Source organism: Camelina sativa, chromosome 12 (genome assembly GCF_000633955.1).
Source record: "Camelina sativa cultivar DH55 chromosome 12, Cs, whole genome shotgun sequence".
Lineage (NCBI taxonomy): Eukaryota > Viridiplantae > Streptophyta > Magnoliopsida > Brassicales > Brassicaceae > Camelina > Camelina sativa.
This window is the reverse complement of record NC_025696.1, coordinates 27,855,882-27,875,494: the sequence shown is the minus strand read 5'-3', so window position 1 is coordinate 27,875,494 and position 19,613 is coordinate 27,855,882. Positions and strand designations below refer to the sequence as shown.

At 33.8% G+C, this 19,613-nt stretch overlaps 4 protein-coding genes across 4 annotated transcripts; 3 read left to right on the top strand and 1 right to left on the bottom strand.

Moving 5' to 3' along the window:
- LOC104732749 (cystinosin homolog) lies at nucleotides 2,658–4,571 on the top strand. The gene is made up of 8 exons (XM_010452329.2): nucleotides 2,658–2,878; nucleotides 3,004–3,136; nucleotides 3,346–3,435; nucleotides 3,542–3,666; nucleotides 3,756–3,798; nucleotides 3,896–4,013; nucleotides 4,106–4,155; nucleotides 4,246–4,571. Exons 1-8 carry the CDS (start codon nucleotides 2,760–2,762, stop codon nucleotides 4,357–4,359), a joined length of 792 nt encoding a protein of 263 aa, XP_010450631.1. The 5' UTR covers nucleotides 2,658–2,759; the 3' UTR covers nucleotides 4,360–4,571.
- LOC104732748 (F-box/kelch-repeat protein At3g27150-like) lies at nucleotides 7,290–8,953 on the top strand. Its single transcript, XM_010452328.1, has 2 exons — nucleotides 7,290–7,365; nucleotides 7,560–8,953. Exon 2 carries the CDS (start codon nucleotides 7,566–7,568, stop codon nucleotides 8,802–8,804), a length of 1,239 nt encoding a protein of 412 aa, XP_010450630.1. The 5' UTR covers nucleotides 7,290–7,365; nucleotides 7,560–7,565; the 3' UTR covers nucleotides 8,805–8,953.
- LOC104732747 lies at nucleotides 12,480–13,406 on the top strand. The gene has a single exon (XM_010452327.2). The coding sequence runs from the start codon at nucleotides 12,578–12,580 to the stop codon at nucleotides 13,214–13,216; it is 639 nt and encodes a 212-aa protein (XP_010450629.1). The 5' UTR covers nucleotides 12,480–12,577; the 3' UTR covers nucleotides 13,217–13,406.
- LOC104732746 (protein WVD2-like 7) lies at nucleotides 13,612–15,562 on the bottom strand. Its single transcript, XM_010452326.2, has 5 exons — nucleotides 15,320–15,562; nucleotides 14,352–15,010; nucleotides 14,203–14,274; nucleotides 14,067–14,115; nucleotides 13,612–13,986 (listed from the first exon to the last, which is right to left on the bottom strand). Exons 1-5 carry the CDS (start codon nucleotides 15,392–15,394, stop codon nucleotides 13,894–13,896), a joined length of 948 nt encoding a protein of 315 aa, XP_010450628.1. The 5' UTR covers nucleotides 15,395–15,562; the 3' UTR covers nucleotides 13,612–13,893.

The window sequence follows — 19,613 nt, the reverse complement described above, 5'->3', positions numbered from 1 at the left end:
TTGTTGATGATGAGGAATGTACTGGGTGTACGGCAAGCTTAGACCTTGTTCCTATAGGCAACAGCATTCTCTCATCACCAATTCAACCTTTTACAACAGATTCTGCAGTTTCGAATGAACAATCAACTGACTCTGTTCACCCTATGATCACACGTTCAAAGGCGGGTATCAGCAAACCAAATCAAAGGTATGCGCTTCTCTCTCACAAAGTATCCTATCCGATGCCTAGAACAGTAACTGAAGCTTTACAAGATGAGAGATGGACAAATGCTATGGGTGAGGAAATGAGCAACTGTAAAGCAACAGGTACATGGTCTCTTGTTCCTCATACACCCGATATGCATGTGCTAGGTTCAAAATGGGTATTTCGAGTCAAGCTTCATGCTGATGGTAGTCTTGACAAATATAAAGCTCGATTAGTAGCACAAGGCTACAATCAAGAAGAGGGCATCGATTACCTCGAGACCTATAGTCCAGTGGTCCGTACTCCGACTGTTCGAGCAGTTCTCCATGTAGCCACTCTTTTGAACTGGGATCTTAAACAAATGGATGTTTCAAACGCATTTCTTCACGGAGACCTTACTGAGACCGTTTATATGAGACAACCAGCAGGTTTCATTGACAAAGATCATCCTGATCATGTCTGTTTATTACACAAATCACTGTATGGGCTCAAACAGGCTCCAAGAGCTTGGTTTGATAAATTTAGCAGCTTCTTGCTTGAGTTTGGGTTCTTCTGCAGCATTCCAGACCCTTCCCTCTTCATATGCATTAAGAACAATGATGTCATCTTTCTGCTCCTGTATGTTGACGACATGGTAATCACGGGGAACCCTTCTGCTCTCCTTACCAGCCTTCTCGACGAACTCAACAAACAGTTTCGAATGAAAGATTTGGGTCAACTGCACTATTTTCTCGGGATTCAGGCTCATTTTCATCCTGATGGTCTGTTTCTCTCTCAACAAAAGTATGCTGAGGACCTTCTCCTTACAGCAGCAATGTCTAACTGCTCTCCTGTTGCCACTCCTCTACCACAACAACTAAGCAAAGCCCCAAATCAGCACAAGCTCTTTGAAAATCCAAAGTATTTCCGAAGCCTTGCTGGGAAGCTCCAATACTTGACTCTTACACGACCTGATATACAGTTCTCAGTCAACTATGTGTGTCAAAAAATGCATGCTCCCACTGTCTCTGATTTTCAACTCCTCAAACGCATCCTTCGCTACATCAGAGGCACCACCACGATGGGTATCTCTCTCAGCAACAAGACAAACTGCAAGTTGAGGGCTTACAGTGATAGTGATTACAGTGGCTGTCCAAGCAGCAGTCGCTCCACAGGTGGTTTTTGTACCTTTCTCGGCAATAACCTCATCTCATGGTCCTCACGCAAACAACCCACTGTCTCCAAAAGCTCGACAGAGGCAGAATACAGAGCCATGTCTGAAGCTACATCTGAGATCACTTGGCTTGTGAATTTGCTTAAAAGTCTTGGAGTCCCTCAGTTTGCAACACCAGAGTTGTTTTGTGACAATCTCTCTGCCGTCTACTTGACCGCCAATCCAAGCTTTCACTCTCGTACCAAACATTTTGCTACTCACTATCACTATGTTCGAGAACAGGTAGCCTTTGGAAATCTCATTGTCAATCACATACCTGCTGAATACCAACTCGCTGATATCTTCACAAAATCGCTTCCGCAACACGCCTTTGATCATCTCCGGGCCAAACTTGGTGTCGTTGTTCCACCTACTCCAAGTTTGCGGGGGAGTATCAACACCAGAGCCTCAAACGACAACGTTCTGCATCCAGACTCAAACAAATCAAAACCCAGCTCAGGCCCATCAGCATTCAAGCCCATGTCACATAAACGGAAACCTGCAACAGCAGAACAGAGTCTTACACAACCTGCAACAACTACAACAAGTGATAAAAGTAAAACTCTTACACAACCTGCAACAAGAGACAAAAGGAATGCTAAAGACACGGAGCTGATCACGCAAAACAGGTTCCAGCTGCTTGAATCATGCGACGCAGATCACATGTGAAAGACATCTCAATTGTTACAGCTGGACAAGGCAATCGAATATTCTAGACACTAGGTTAAACCTCATGTATCACTATAAAAGAGAATGACCTTTGTAACAAGGAAATCATCGATTGTAAAACAGAAATAAAACAATCTTTCAAATATTTCTTATTTCTTTCATAGCTAAGCAAAAAAAAACAAAAATCTGGAGTTTTGCAATATTTTGGTGTTGCCAATTTATTCAAAATCTAAAAGTCTTTTGAGCTTGCAAAAATAAAGAGGTTTACATAAATTATTGAAGCACCACCAGACAAACATTTTAGTACTATAAATAGTTGAATTAGGAACGTAGCCATAAAGATGGTCAGGTTCAGAGAGACAGAGAGAGATAAGATAAAAGGACCTCTGTCTCATTAAAATCAATGGCTTTTTACGCCATTCTCATGATAAGATCCTTGGAAAGAACAGTACCATAAATATTTAAGACAAGTCATCATTAAATGCCAAATCATAAATCATGTGGCCCATAACTTAAGGCCGTACCCACCAAACAATACTACTCCTGCTGTTTTTTAAGCATGCTCGCCGACAAAATAGAATAAAAATTAAATAAATAACGTAAGAAAGAGGCTCCTTCTTCTACGTCTTCATCCTCGTCAACTCCCCCAGAAAACAATTTTTTTTATAAAAAAAAAAAACAGATCCGATTTGACTTTTTTTTCGGAAAAAAAAAATGGCGTCGTGGAATTCGATCCCTCTGGAGATCTTGTACGAGATCGTTGGATGGATCGCTTTTGCTTCGTGGTCTTTTAGCTTTTACCCACAGCTTGTTTTAAATTTCCGCAGAAAAAGGTATAAATCATCTCTCTCTCTCTCTCTTTCTCTCTTATCTAAATCTTATTATTATTTCTTTTGGTCTGCTGTTGGTGGAATCGAAATCGATGACTCTTTTGTTGTTTTTTTTTTGTATGAAAAAGTGTGGTTGGATTGAACTTCGACTTCGCCATGTTGAATTTGACAAAGCACTCATCGTATATGATATACAACGTCTCCCTCTACTTTAGTCCTGTTATTCAGAAACAGTACTTTGATACATATGGCGATGAAGAGGTAAAACTCTTTCTCCTTTATTTCTAGTCTTGTTTTTGGTTTTGAGATGGATGATTTGGAGTTTGGTTTTTTGTGACTGACTCCTCTGCCTAGATTATTGTAAATGAATGTGGATGGTTATGAGGATGTGTGTTTCTGGTAGTTTTGGAATAGTTTTTGGGGGAAAATGGGATGAAGCGGTTTTTGTTTTGGTTTTGGCGTATTTTCAGATGATACCTGTGGCTGCAAATGATGTTGCATTCTCACTCCATGCAGTTGTTATGACAGCAGCTACTCTGTTCCAGATCTTTATCTATGAAGTGAGTTAATCTAGTTTTTGTTTTGTCTCTTTTTACCCTGTAAATGTGTTCTGTTTTTGTTTTTGTTTTTCTGATGATTTCTAGTGATTTACTCTCTCTCTCTCAGCGTGGACCTCAAAAAATATCCAAACTTGCTACAGGTATTGTGGTTGCTGTGTGGGTTTTCGCAGCTATCTGTTTTTTCGTAGCATTACCTACTCAGTCTTGGCTCTGGCTTATCTCCCTCTTCAAGTAAGTTGTTGCGTAAGAGCCTTTATAAACCAAATTCGTTTAATGACACTTTCGATGAGAAATTTGGATATGGTTTCATTGTTATATAGCTCGATTCAAGTCGCCATGACATGCGTCAAGTACATTCCACAGGTCTAAAACAAATAACCTTAATATTTTTTCACATTTTGTTTTGTTATTATAATCTGTAGTAGTACTCATATTGTCAGATTCATGTGTTCCTTCACAGGCAAAGATGAACTTTACTAGGAAGAGCACAGTCGGGTGGAGCATCGGGAATATTCTTCTTGATTTTGGTGGAGGAGTCGCTAACTATCTGCAAATGGTTGTACAATCTATTGACCAACGTAACAAATCTCTTCTCTCCTTCACATCAATTGCTTTTGTTTGCTCTGCTAATAACAGTTAACTAAAATGTCCATTGTTTGTTTTCTTCCAGATTCTTGGGTGAATTTTTATGGGAACCTTGGAAAGACTCTTCTATCACTTGTAAGAACAATGTTTTGGTTGTCTTTTTGCAATTCTACTTTTGAATGTATACTTCTGTTTCTAATAATTTCAATATTTTGTTTTCTGCAGATCACAATATTTTTTGATCTCATCTTCATGTTTCAACACTATGTGTTATACCCAGAGAAGGAAGCCTCAAAATCTCTGGAAAGTGGTCAGGAATCAAACGAACCACTCATTTGACTCTTCTCATGAACATGTTTAAAGATCAGAGAATCGAAGTCATTAGTTTCAGCCTTCCCTCTGTATATGTTTAATTCACAAGGAAGAACACCTGAAACTCGTAGTCTATTTATCCCATGTATTTGTTGTCTTAGTATCATTTTCATGTATCATTTATCATATAAACAAGGAATGTAAACAATACAACAATGGTAAATCTTGGTTTTTCTTTATGGACGAGCCAATCTGGCACCGAGTTGCTTAGCGCACAAATGTACAATTCATAACCCATATCTACTTAAGTTAGTTTTAGGCATGGTATAGAAGAGTTATTTATGCAAGATCCAACTTAAGCCGCTACCGTTCCGAGAGGTAGCCACGAACCATCTGGCCACTTGGCTGCGCATATCAGTAGTTGACTAGTTTCTCTAATGTTCCATCTACTTCGGAAATATATTTAACATGTTCAATTTCGTTGATAATACATTTGGAACATGGAAATGTATCAAAAGTAAGCAAGTTAGGTGAAATTGAAGAAAAAAAATAGTCAAACTTTTTTTATCTTCGTCAACTCAATAATTCTTACTAGAAGATGGAGGGATCATGTACGTTTTACAAAAGAGCTGTCAAAGGAGGTGTCATTTGCGCAGGCAACGAGTTTGGGGCAGTTGGGTCAGGTGGTTCGTGTGGAAAGGATGGTTGGCTGGATGTACCATCACAAGGTTGGGTTAAGGTGAATACAGATGGTGCTTCTCGTGGTAACCAAGGTCTGGCTACTGCAGGAGGTGTATTACGGAATGAGGAGGGAGAATGGTGTGTAGGTTAAACATTTGAAGCTGTACTACACCTCTCGTAGAAATATGGGGAGTGTATTATGGTCTGTATATGGCTTGGGAGAAGCGGTTTACGCGGATAGAACTGGAAGTTGATTAGGAAATTGTGGTTGAATTTCTCAAGACAGGGATATGTGAAGTGCACCCACTATCTTTTCTGGTACATTTGTTCTATGACTCTATCGCTAGAGATTGGATAGTCCAGATTATTCACATGTATAGGGAGGCTAACCGTTTGGTTGACGGGTTAGCTAACCATGCTTTTACCTTACCGATGGGATTTCATTCTTTTCTTTTGGTTCCTGTTGATGTTAACCATGCTTTTACCTTACCGATGGGATTTCATTCTTTTCTTTTGGTTCCTGTTGATGTTGTTTCGATTCTAAGAGAGAATGTGTCTGGGTCTATGCCCCCTAAGGCAAATTCATTTGTAATTATTTTTCCTATTATTAATAAATAATGGGGCTCCCCATCCCTACCAAAAAAAAAACTCAATAATCTATATTATTAATTTCACAGCATTTTTGAGAAGAAGACTTGGAGTTCAAAAGTATTTACAACCAATGCCATTACCATAAAAATACTTTAAAAAAAAATAAAACAAAAAATTGAAATATGCAAAATAAGGTATGTTAATTAAATATTCTCCTATCAATCCAATATAATTTTCTTAAATTATCTCTACCTCTGAACCTAATTTTCTGCAAAACTAAACAAAATTTTCGCTTTTCCAATATAGAAAACTCTATATTCATTTCAATCAATCATATTCAATTACTTCAAATTTTTTAATTTAAAAAACAATTCTTCCAGATTTTCCGTCTTTAATATATAGAAAATCTAAAGAGTTCCTCTACTAAATATAAAATATTTAATCTATAACAAGATTTGTAGAAAAGTAACATTATCAAATAAAATCCCTAAAAAATACATAAAACAAAAAAAAATTAAATTTCTAAACAGTCAGATTTCTGTATAGTTTAATTTTTAAAATGTTTTAAATATATTATTTAATAAATTATTAAATTATTATGGGACGGGTTATGATCGATATTCTTATAAATTTAAAATGTCAATAATCCATCGCTACGACCATCAGTATATTATACTAAAAAGTAATAAATTTCTAAAGATATAGTTTATATAGAAATTATAGGTCTGTGGTGTACCGTTAAAAGATGGTCATTACAATTAAGTCTATCGGGATTACGGATTTTAGCAAGGTATGTCTGCGGTTGGCGGGTTGTCCCAAAAACTACAAATATAAAATTTAGGTTGAGGACATGCTTGGGCATAACTTTAACGACCACGGTCTTAGCGGGTTGACCCGCTGCGGTCCATGAAAAAAGAAATGTGGACCGACCTGTTTGACACCTCTATATACATGATTATTATAAACAAACGGGTACAACTTAATAATATAAACGGATATTAATAAGTTTTGTAATGAATTCTGGCTCATCCTCCGAATATTTTTATCTTGGATTGGTGAAATTAATTTATAACAAAAATAAATTATTGTGTTGTATATAAACCGCAGATTAAATCGTAGAATTAACAATCAAAATACAATTATATAATTTTAAACTTTATATAAAACGTAAAAAATTAACTAACAATTACAATTTAAAATTTAATGATTTTAGTAAAAAAATAATTTCGCGGTATACCGCGGGTTAAAATCTAGTTCTTTATTACAAGATTACAAAAAAACGTTGAAAAAAAAAAAGATTACCAAAAAAACCAGTCAAAACTGTAAATTCAGTCAAAGTTATAAAAATATTTACAAATTGTGTTTTATGGAAGATGGTTAAGAAGAACATTTGACTAAATATACCAAAGGTACCAAATATTAATCTCCACTAAATATTATCAAAAATAATTCTTCATTTTACCAAAAAAATATCAGTCAAACTGTAAATTGACTAATAATTTATGGTAGAAAAGTTAAATAAAAAATTAAAAACCTAACAAAACAGTCAAAGTTATCAAAGTATTTTTACCAATATTGTTTTATAGAAGATGGTTAATTAGATCATTGACTACATTGTAGATTACAAGCAGGATTTACTATATATATCTTAGTAACTTTCTAGTAATTGTATTACTGCTCTGCCTCATCTTTCTAAATAACTTAGTCAAACCAAGATTTGAGTGATAGACCCAATAAAAGTCTTCTCTTTCAACTTTCAAGGTATATTAACGTACTAACTACTTATGTGAAACATACTCTAAATACTTAATCATCAATATCTATCTTCGCCATTGGTGCTTTCCTATTAGAATTCTATTAAAATAGCTTATATAATAATGCATTCATTTTCATATTATTAAGTGACAATTTATTTATGTATATGTTTTTTTCTTTTTGTGATTTGGTGTCTACAGCACAAGATGTCAAAAGACGAAGCTAAAATCCCTGAGCCGAGGAGGAGTCTGATCGTTAGCATTGAGTCCAAACTCCCTGACCTGAATATAAAGTCTTGCTATGATGTGGAAGACGAAGGAAAAGGAGAAATTCTAAACACAGTGGAGAATCTAACAAGTCTCAACGATCAAGATGCATGCTACGGTCTTTCTAAGCTTTTGTTCGAGCTTGAGGTCGAGATCTTTGCCCGTGTTTCATGTTTTCAATATTGGAAACTAAATTTTCTCAACAAGCAGTTTTCACAATTGCTACAAAGTCGTGAGATTTTTAGAGTGAGGCGAGAACGCGGATTTGTGCAACCGTGCGTGTTCATGCTTTCGAGCGGTGAAACTTGTTGGACAATGTTTGATAAAGATTTCAAAAATTTCCGACAACTTCCAAAAGTTCCTTCTGACGATTGTTTCTTTCATGGAGATAAGGAAACGATCAGTGCAGGTACGCATTTGATAGTCACGGGAAGGGAGGTGGAGCGTATTGTGGTGTGGCGATACGAGTTAGAGATAAACAAGTGGATCAAAGATACTGAAATGATCACACCGCGTGTGATGTATGCTTCTGCGAGACATGGGACCGATGCTTTTTTTGCTGGAGGGATTAAGGCAAGCGACAAGGGGAAATCTGAAGTTGTCAACGTTGCCGAAAGATACAATTCTGACACAAAAACGTGGAAAGCGATGCATGTAATGAATAAGCGAAGAAAAATCAGCTCTGGATGTTTCTTGCGTGGTAAGTTTTACGTTCTTGGTGGTCGGGATGAAAATGATGTACATCTAACTTGTGGAGAAAGTTACGATGAGATAACAGATTCATGGAGGTTGATTCCAGACATGCTCAAAGGCATGACGTTCATGACTCCCCAATCTCCACCCCTTATTGCAGTGGTCAACGACAACCTCTACTTGCTGGAAACATGGTTGAACGAGCTATGGGTTTATGATATAGACGCAAATGCTTGGCAAAATCTCGGAGTTGTGCCTGTGAAAGCAAATGCCGCTTTAGGTTGGGGAGTTGCATTTAAGTCACTTGGCAATATGCTTTTGGTGATTGGGGGTTCATCTGCTCAACCGTGGAACAATACAATGTCGGTTTACACTTGTCGTCCATCTCCAAAGCTGGGAAAGATGGTTTGGGAGGAAAATAAACATTGTTGTGATGGTGTTCAGCTCAATCATTTTATCCGTAACTGTTGTGTGATGATTGCTTAAGCTTTATGAGACAAGCTTAGCAACATCTTTTGTTTCTGTTTGCTTTTTTATGCTTATGTTTAAAAATAAGTTTTGGCGATCTTGACGCCAAAACGTAGCTAAAATTATTGTTCTTTTCGAATGTTAATTTTTCTATTTTGCGTTTGCGTCTTGTGTTTAGACGTATAACGCTAATGTTTCTGTTTTTTTTTCTCTCTTGTGTTATCAATTTAAAACATTTATGTTTATGTGGAAAAGGTTTATATCATTTTGTTTTTAATTATAAGGTTGTTTGCATCTTATATAGATTTGTTGCCGCCAGTCAAAAAGCCCTCCTAAGCTCCTTGTATATTTTTGGAACATTTGCTTCAATAGAACAACCTATTCCTAATTCCTTGCTTAAAATGGGAATTTATAGGCTCGAAACTGTTTTGCTTGTTATTAGTTTTTACATTATTACATAATTTTCCTTCAAATAATTAAATATCAAAACACTTAAAACAACTGATATTTTTTATAATTTTTTAATAAACTATAAATCTACTACGTACTATTATTTGTTAACAGTTTTATAAGTAGCCTAAAAGTTTTATTCTAATAGTGTCGGTTAGACAATGGAGTATCAAATCTATATAATAATAACAATCTGAATAAATGCAACCAACAGTTGTGTTTTTTCAATCGTAACTTTTGGATATTTTCTGAAAAGTCGTGATGGATCATTAAAACGGTTATTTATGAAAAGTTGCAACTGTTCATTGTAAAGTTGTGTTGATTGGAACATTCATATCTTTTGAAATCTATATATATTTGTTTGTTTGAACTGTTTTCTTTTTGTTTGACATGACACAAAATCAACTAAATTTTCAATTTTAACAGTTTATACATTTTATAAATTATTTTCTAGATTTATCATTCTTTTAAAAGTCAAGAAATTCCTCTAACTCTTGATTTAACAAAATATTTTTGGAATGATGAATCTAATTTACATCATTTAGTTAATTTTAAATATAAAAGTTTGATACCTAGAGTATTTTTCCAAGAGTTAGATGGATTACATAGTGATTTTTTGGATTTGACTTTTCAATATGGTAATAAAGATGTAATCTATTTAAAAGCAGTTTATATGGGTTATTAGGTGTAGTCAAGTGCAGACACAACAATTGCGATTTTTCGTAGCACTTTTTCGTAATTTTTTTTAATTAAAAATTCAAACAGTTGTGTCTTTTCACTATATTTTATTGATATCTTTTCATCACAACTTTTCGTTCTAATAGGTGTGTCTATTTAAATAGTCATGTCTTTTAAACTCTCTTTATATTTGTCCATTTTTCAGTAACTAACAAGCTTGCTGAAACAAATTTTCTATTTTATGTTGAATCTAAATAATTGTATATTAATATATAATATTCAATTTTATTCAATAATTTATAATAATAACAATCCGAATAAATGCAACCAACAATTGTGTTTTTTCAATCGTACATTTTGGATATTTTCTGAAAAGTCGTGATGGATTATTAAAACGGTTATTTATGAAAAGTTGCAACTGTTCACTGAAAAGTTGTGTTGATTGAAACATTCACATCTTTTGAAATATATATATATTTGTTTGTTTGAACTGTTTTCATTTTGTTTGGCATGACACAAAATCAACTAAAATTTCAATCTTAACAGTTTATACATTTTTCTAAATTATTTTCTAGCATTCATTCTTTTAAAAGTCAAGAAATTCCTCTAATTCTTGATTTAACAAAATATTTTTGGAATGATGAATCTAATTTACATCATTTAGTTAATTTTAAATATAAAAGTTTAATGAAAATACCTAGAGTGTTTTTCCAAGAGTTAGATGGATTACATAGTGAGTTTTTGTATTTGACTTTTCAATATGGTAATAAAGACGTTTTCTATTTAAAAGCAGTTTATATGGATTATTAGGTGTAGTCAAGTGCAGACACAACAATTGCGATTTTTCGTAGCATCTTTTAATTAAAAATTCAAACGGTTGTATATGTTCATTGTAGAGTTGTGTCTTTTTACTATATTTTATTGATATCTTTTCATCACAACTTTCGTTCTAATAGGTGTGTCAATTTAAATAGTCATGTCTTTTGAACTCTCTTTATATTTGTCTATTTTTCAGTAACTAACAAGCTCGCTGAAACAAATTTTCTATTTTATGTTGAATCTAAATAATTGTATATCAATATATAATATTCAATGTTATTCTATAATTTAGCTAAAATTTTAGAAATGATTATAGCAATAGAGAAATTTAATACAACTCAATATAGAATTTACTGTTGCCTCTATTTATCGTAACTTTTCATTAAAAATAGTTTAATAGTTAAAAATAATAATAACAATCTTAATAAATATGAACAACAGTTGCGACTTTACTTAGTATTATTTTGTAAGAAATTTTTTTACATTTTTTAATCGGAGCCTCTAGCTCTGGTGGTAAAAGACCCTCAGCTGAGGTACCCGCCATCATGAGTTCGAGCCCCGGCCACTGCGGAATTCACATACGGGCTGCAGCGTTCCAGGAGCCGACACGTGGAGTGCCATTTGGCCGCCCACGTGGCTAGTCCAAGCGAACCGATTTATTTCGGGGAGTGTTGGGATACCTGGGTTAACAAAAAAGAAAAAAAAATTGTTTTTATTTGTTTTTTTAAAAACTCAAACAGTTGTATCTGTTCATTGTAGAGTTGTGGCTTTTCACTATATTTTATTCATATTTTTTTATCACAACTTTTCGTTCTATTAGGTGTGTCTTTAAATAGTGATGTCTTTTGCACTTTCTATATATTTGTCTCTTTATCAATAACTAACAAATCATTGTTCGTTGAAACAAATTTTCCGTTTTATGTTTAATCTAAATAATTTGAATATTAATACCTAATATTCAACTTATTCTATAATCTAACTAAAATTTTAGAAATAATTATAGAAATATAGAAATTTAATAAAACTTAATATAGAATTTATAGTTGCGTCTATTTATCGTAACATTTTGTTTAAAACTACTTTAATATTTAAAATTTATATTATTTTGTTTTGAATTATAATTATTTAATCGGAAATTACATTTACTCATTACAACTATTAGTTCAATATTCTCAGTTAGGATCACTTAGTCATAATGATTTTTTTTTTAAATTGTAGCTTGACCATAATTCTGCATATAATGTCTTACATTTATAATACTTTAAACAATGTTTTTTTGCAAAGTTTACATAATATTTTTTGTTATAATTTTTCATTTTGATGGTTGTGTTTTTAGTAACAGTTTATGTTTAATGTTTATGTATTCAAACTATTATATTACATTCAAATGATTTCATAAAGTATAATTTTAAATTTTAAATTTTAAATTTTATTTACTTTTTTTCTAAAATACTTCCCCCGCGACATCGCAGGGGTCTGAGTCCTAGTTATTATAAAGAAGGTTTACTAAATTAAAACATTAAACATATAAGGGGGAATTTGCGTGTAGTTTGGTTCTCAGTTCTCACCTTATTTATTTTCTTTTCTTTTTCTGCAAGAATAACAAGAAGTTAGAAAAATTCCAATAATTGAACAGTTGAAGTTATCTACACAACTCATTTTGATTTGGTCCACAAGCTTCACTTTAGGGACTTTGTCTTGACTTTTTGACTATTCCTTGTCCCGCAAGCATATTCCTCTTCTTGTTATATCCTTCAAGCAACCTTTTTTTTTATCATTTCACATTTTTACATCTTTCCTTCTTCTTCACTTTGTTCTAAAGGTCTCATCAATCAACGGCAGAGATGAAGCGAGAAGGCAAGCAGCACGGCATGGTGAGGACTTACCGGGTTCTACCTCCGTCGCTGAATCCAAGGCCCGAATCGAAGCTGGTCAACCCTTTGACTTCACGCCCAACCGCTGGATTGTTTACCAAAGTGTCATCAAAGCCGACCAATCACTCCAAATTCACCGGAAAATGTGGTCAAGCAAGGTGCCTTGAGTGCCATATGCATCCCATCACCAAATCCAAAGCCAAGACTAAAGGCTCTTCGAAGGTGAGATCAAGTGACGTTTCCTACAAGATGCTGACTTGGCAGGTCGCTTCGGGCCGGGAGGCCAGACCCGGTTTGAAGCTTTCCGGTTTCTCGGCTACCGGAATCCTTGACCTTATGTCTGATGATTATGGCTATGATCATGATGATGAATATGATGAAGAAGATGAAGAAGAAGAAGATGAAAACAGAGGATGTGTTGTAGAAGAAATTGTGAAAATACAGAGTGATGATGATGATGATGGTCAAACAGATGAAGATATATCACATGAAGATGATGATGATGAAGGAAGGATGAGTTTTTGTGATGTGGGAATGATGATGATGATGGAACATGTGGAAGAATTTGATGAAGAAGGATGGTGTTTGGTTGAAGAAATGATGACTTGACTGATTATCTCTTTGAATTGATTATCCCCCAATGATTTGTCTTTGCTTTTGCTTTTGTAAATTTTATCATTTTTAATAACTTTGGGGATGAATGATTGATGATTCTATCTATGTAAATGTGATTTGGTTCTTCAATCAAAAACTTTGATTTATAATTGTAATTTATATAAAGTTGAAACCTTTTTCTCAACAACTCATTTCCACTCCAAATCAGACCAAAGTCTCCAACAACTATACTTTCTTTTGCAAATTTATCATAATTTTATAACCATAATTTCTGTAAAGTTCATACCTTTGCTGAAGAACTCATCCCATTCTAAATCAGAATTAAGGTTCCTGCAGTCACATCTCAATGAACAACATTATAACATGAATATATCAAATCACGTATAAGATTATGAAAGGAGACAGTTTTTTCATTGAAGACGAAGATACTTACATACAACAAAAGGTTCAAAAAGATACAATACCAGAAAGAAAAAAAAACGAAACAAACCTTCTTCCGCTATTCGGTTTTGTTTGCTACTGTGCACTCAAAGATTCCTTTTTTATTATTATTACCATACACGAATCCGAGGACAGATCTTTCTAAAAGATTTGAAAGCCAACAGAGAAGGTTCAATCTTTCTATTTGCAAAGCGTTCTCAGATGTTCCTCTTCTTTGTTTTTGGTGTTTTTTACCTTCTTCTTGCTGCTTCTGTTTCCCCAACCATCTCAGGTTTGAAGCAAAGCCATAGAAATGGTTTGCTTGGTTTCTTACCTGTCTTTCTCTGAAAAAAACAATGCAGCTAATGTTAGTCTTCACTTCAAATGTCTTCTTCTCATGGTGAGTTAAAATCGAAGTCTTTACCTTCTTCTTAGTCGGGTTTTGATCTTCAGTTTTAGTTCCCATCAAACAGCTACATCACAACAACAGTATACATTAGGACAAGAACATCAAATTCAAATGCACATTGATTCAAGAAGAAGAAACAAATCAGTCATACCTCAAGAAACCAAATCTAGGACTAACTGGCTTTTCGTTTTTCTTTGGCGATCTACGAGTTATCGGTTTTTCACTGCAAAATTACACAATAGCAAACAATCAGATGGAGGACAAGTTTCTAAAGCAAACAATCAAAGCTCCTTTTGTTACCTTATTTCCTGTGAGAGAACAACCTCCATTGCTTTATCCGTAGTTTCTGAAGTTGCTGATGTCTCCATTGAAAATCTAAACACCGATGAGTTCTTGGTTACGGATCTTCTCTCTTCTTCTTTCTCTCCAACCAAATAGCTCTTCTCCAACAACTCTGCATCCTCTGAGTGATTCTCTTTCTCTTTCTCTTGCAAATCATCTGCAACTACGGGTTTAACTAACGAGGTATCCATTTCAGCGTCTTCTTGTTCCAAAACCGCAACACTTTTTCTTTCGGGCTCGTCATCTTTCTCAATACTCAACACCAACTCTTCTTCTCTAATCATAACTAACTCAGTTGCATCACGCTCGTTTTCCTTAACCTCATCTTTAGTCAATGTCTCCAAAGTGCTAAGCAACACCACAACACTTTCAGGTTCTTGTTTAGGATCAGATTCAAATGATTCATCTGCAGCTTTTGCTTTCTTTGCTTCGGCTATTCTCTTGTAATGAGCTTCAAAGAAAGCTTTCTTCTGAGCAACAGATCCAGGCTGAGAGAACTTCTCGGCTTCATCGACATACTTCTTATGTGAGAAACTTGACCATCTCCCCCATTCAAGATTCTCAGTCACAAACCTTCCAAATGAAACTGATTGACTAAGCGCATGAATTGGATTATCCTGCAAAATCCAACAAAACAAAAGTCAAAATCTTAACAATCTACAAAAACATCTCAAACCAAAGTTAGAAACTTTCTGGTAAAATCCAACCAAAATTAGAAACTTTTTGGTGAATCCAACTATTTCCAATCAAAATCATTAGCTCAAAACTCAAACCCAATTTAGATCCTTGTCAACAAAATCAACCTCAAGATTCATATCCATCATTCCAACTCTAAAGTTTAAAACTTTACAATCTGGATCGCCATTGAAACCATGAAACATTCGAAATTGGGAGGAATCAAATAAATCGCAGAATCAAATACAAACCTCATGAGATTCATGACGAGAAGGAGGAGCAGCGAACGAGTAGGAATGTTGAAATAGAACAGCGGATTCACCCATTATTGCCCCTACAAACCTCAAAATCGAAACTTTCTTCTTTGGCAAACAAAAAAAAATCTCTCTCAAGTCTCAACCAAAGGAAGAAATAAATAAAAATCGAAGCTTTTTTTTTGTTTGTTTGGGGGTTTCTCACCTAAAACGGCTATACAAGAAGTTTTCGAAATTTAAAAAACAAAATTTTGTTTTTATTTGTCAGCCTTTGTAAACAACACACAACACATGTTTTAGGAGAATTTTGTTGAGATCTGGGTCCCACAAAAATTATAAAAGTTTGAAAGAACTCAGAATTTTTTTTAATTTATTTGAAAGGTTGATAGAAAATTAAGGATAAATTATGTAACAAAGGAGTCTAACAAGAATGAATTATATTGGGTCTGTTTAAGTTGTTGATATGAAGTGGCTGAGAATTGAAACAAAACAAAAAAGAAAACGAAAAATTTCTGGTGATAAATTATTAAATTAATGTGTTTTTGGGAAAAAAAAAAAAACTCTGTAATCAAAACTAAAGTCTGAGTAATTTTTGGATATTACTACGCGTTTTAAAACTATTTTAAGTTTTTTTACTAAAAAAATATGTGATGTTCTAGAAAAAAAAAATTTAATTTTTATATGCTTACATTTGATTTTTTTTTTTTTTTTGTATCTGATCTTTTTTATTTGAAAACCATTATATTAATTTAAATCTGGTTTAGGGTGAGAATTAAATAAAGTTGTATCATAAGTTGTTGAAAAGAAAAAAAAAAGTGTTGTACATGAGTTAGGAGAAATAGTAATTAAAAAAAAAGAAGATAAAAATGATTGGTTAGGACGGAGTAGTAAGTGAGTGTGATTTCGTTGGTGTGCTTTTGTAACTCCAAATAAAACAGCTTTGCATTACACAAACAAGTGAAGTTGTTAGAACACATTATTACACTTTCTCAACCATCACACAGAAAGCAACTACTTTTCTTCCTTTGCATCCGACAGTAATTAATCAAAACATATGGATAAAATTTCCGGATTTAAAAATTGGTATTAAGTTATATATACATTATAGAGAGCTTCTGCAATGTTTCTACATTGTTAAAAGTTAAAATGAAGAGACCAAATAAAAATCTATCATTCAACTCTTTTTGATTGATAGTGAAAAAAAAAAAAAAAACTTAGAGTAGCATTTAAAAGTTGATGTGGTTAAATTAATTAGCATTAGCAAGTTTTGGAAAGCCTTTCACCGAGGTCGCACCACATCTAACACTTTCCCTCATAATTCAGAGAATTTATGGGCGGTGGTTATCATTCATAGATATAGCATAAAAAAAAAAGACCAATTGGCTTTGGCTCATGTTTCTTCCCTTCAAAGACGTTATCTCCTTCGAGATTCATCATTCTTGGTTTCATATATGTATCCATTACTTGTTAGAATGAACCCTATTGGGTCGAGGATTATGAAATCATGGGAAGATGCACGAGCTTATTCCTCCTCAAAGCCAATTGGTTAACCAATGCTAGAAGTCATCCTTATTATATACTAGCTTAGATCTTCAAGTTTTCCCGATGTGGGATTCGTCAAAGTTAATAATTCAATTTCTATGCCGACATTGTATTATCATCATATGGTTTACCTTAAACCTCATGTAATTGACTTGATCCTCTGTAGGCTTATTTAATGTTAAGTGGGCTTTTGGGTCGAAATAATACAGTCAGGTAAGAGAAGCTCTCCCCGAGAACCCTAACTTTGTGTCCTCTGTACGGAAACTTGAAGGATTTTTTTTGCTTTGTTCCGATACATGGGTTACCCATGATGGGTATGAGGCTATACGAAGGAACTGTTCATGCTAATCCGATCAGTGAGGTGCATTTTTTCTCTATGCCAAATCTCAAATTCCTTCTTTTGATATTAATTTAGATTCATTGGACATTGGGTTGTCAACTTGTCATAGGTGATTTTGTGCTTCGGTTTCATGATGAATCCTTAAAAAACGGTATTTTGATATTTAGTCGTAGGCTAAGAATATTGTAACTTAATGACTCTGTGTCGATCGAAGAGACATGAGGGAACAACGATGACAGCACAAAGATCGATGAGAATTCAGGAGAAACCGAATAAGTCACTGTTTTCAGAGATAAGACACATTTGATAGTTAAACTAAAAGAAACAGAAGTTGTGATCGAAGTAAGATGTTCTTACAAAGACTACGTAGTTGCAGACATCATGCAAACTGTGAGCAATCTTCACATGGATGCTTTCTCTGTAAGATCTCACACACTCAATAAGTTCCTCACAATGAATCTCAAAACCAAGGTAACTTACTTCTGAAAGACCAATGTTTTTGATGTTTGGAAGAGACATATTTCAGTTTTCTTGACTCTCACTATAACGTTTTTGGGTTTATATATGCAGTTTTGAGGGGCTACAGTTGCATCGGTAGCAATGATCAAGGGAGAGCTGAGAAGAGTCATTGATGATTTGTTTTAATGTTCTGATTAAATAAAACAGCTTTGAATTACACAAACAAGTGAAGTTGTTAGAACACATTATTACACTTTCTCAACCATCACATAGAAAGCAACTACTTTTCTTCCTTTGCATCCGACAGTAATTAAAACATATGGATAAAATTTCCGGATTGGAAACTTGGTATTAAGTTATATATACATTATAGAGCTTCTGCAATGTTTCTACTTACATTGTTAAAACGAAGAGACCAAAGGTAAGAAATATACCATGAAAACGTTTATATATATAGTTCCATTGTTTTCTCCATACATGAACCAAAATAATCTCGCGGTTTGGTTTTCATAATTCTTTCTCTCATATCCCAACACAGAATTATTTTACAAGAGGAAAATACCAAATAAAAAATCAATCATTCAACTCTTTTTGATTGATAGTGAAAAAAGAAAAAAAGAAAAAAACTTTAGAGTGGCATTTAAGAGTTGATGTGGTTAAATTAATTAGCACTAGATGAGTACCCGTGCACTGCGCAGCTTATCTTTTGATGATACGAACGATTACATTTTTACTGTCAATATCATTTTGTATATTGAGTAGTCAAAAACGAAAGCACAAACCATGATGATCAATATCATATCATGTGACTGGAAATTGGATTAGCCACCACACATGATTGAATTTTCTTTTACTCTGGCACTGTAGCAGTCAGGAAAAAAGCTGTAGTAAATTTGACCAATTCCCAAGTCTCATAATCTATTCTATCTATTAAGAATCAAACACAAAATGACCAGTTTCTTCTTATTCTATAGTAAGATTACATTTAACAATACACATACCGGCCCTAAATACATAAAACAAAAATTTAGAAACAACACCACTCAAAGACAAAATTCTTAAGGTTCACCATTGTGAGAATGAACGTACAATCATGTGTATATATAGTTGAGCAGATAGAGTCATAGAAAAAAAGTTTGCAGAGAAGGAAAACAAACACCGTTTGCAGATGGAGTAATTTTGATTTTTCTTGTTTGTTATCGAATGAGAATGTATATAATCACTTACAAACTATAATTAGAAGAACTAATTAAACATATTTCTCTATATATTCACGACTCCTGCCATATAAGGATTTGTTTTTTTCGAACCTGCTACACCGTACCAAAGCAAGAAATATAAGAATAATTAAAGAAAACAGTAAGCAAAACATAGCATGCAAGTCCCATGATGAACTAACTTGTAATCTATTTTGAGTAAAAGAAATAAATAATTACTAATGCATTAACATAGTATAGGTAAGCTACAAAAAATAACCAGTTACAATCAATATAAATTTGTTCATGCGTGGATATAGACTCTTGAGAAGCCTAAAAAGCCGCAAGCTATACCCATCAGCTATTTGGAAAAATTAGCATACTAATCAGTTTCAATTAGACAATTTCTAGATGATGTTAAGATTGTATTAATATCAGTATAAGACATTTTTTTTCTTTAGAAGTTCAGTCCTCTGTTATTTTCAGAATTCTAATTTATATTCTAAAGCCAAGTCTCGTTGGTGATTTCTTCAAAAGAGTACTCTCTGAATATGCTTGATCTTCAAATTCTCATTTCTATATAGTTGACCTTCATCTTCCACATCTTCGTTCACTACAAAAAAAAACTGCAGGATGTGAGAGATATTATAAAGGAGCAGTTACTACAAAAATCAAAGCAAGAGAAGACGGAAAGGGTCGAAATAGCAGTTACTATGAAAATCAAGTAAAGGAAGACGAAGAGGATCAGTCAACC

Coding starts and splice junctions, on each gene's coding strand:
- LOC104732748 (XM_010452328.1), top strand. CDS start 7,566: ATGTCAAAAGACGAAGCTAAAATCCCTGAGCCGAGGAGGAGTCTGATC.
- LOC104732747 (XM_010452327.2), top strand. CDS start 12,578: ATGAAGCGAGAAGGCAAGCAGCACGGCATGGTGAGGACTTACCGGGTT.
- LOC104732746 (XM_010452326.2), bottom strand. CDS start 15,394: ATGGGTGAATCCGCTGTTCTATTTCAACATTCCTACTCGTTCGCTGCT. Junction 15,011..15,319: donor CTCGTCATGAATCTCATGAG/GTTTGTATTTGA, acceptor TGGATTTTGCAG/GATAATCCAATTCATGCGCT. Junction 14,116..14,202: donor CCTAGATTTGGTTTCTTGAG/GTATGACTGATT, acceptor GTTGTGATGTAG/CTGTTTGATGGGAACTAAAA.
- LOC104732749 (XM_010452329.2), top strand. CDS start 2,760: ATGGCGTCGTGGAATTCGATCCCTCTGGAGATCTTGTACGAGATCGTT. Junction 2,879..3,003: donor TTAAATTTCCGCAGAAAAAG/GTATAAATCATC, acceptor TGTATGAAAAAG/TGTGGTTGGATTGAACTTCG. Junction 3,137..3,345: donor ATACATATGGCGATGAAGAG/GTAAAACTCTTT, acceptor GCGTATTTTCAG/ATGATACCTGTGGCTGCAAA.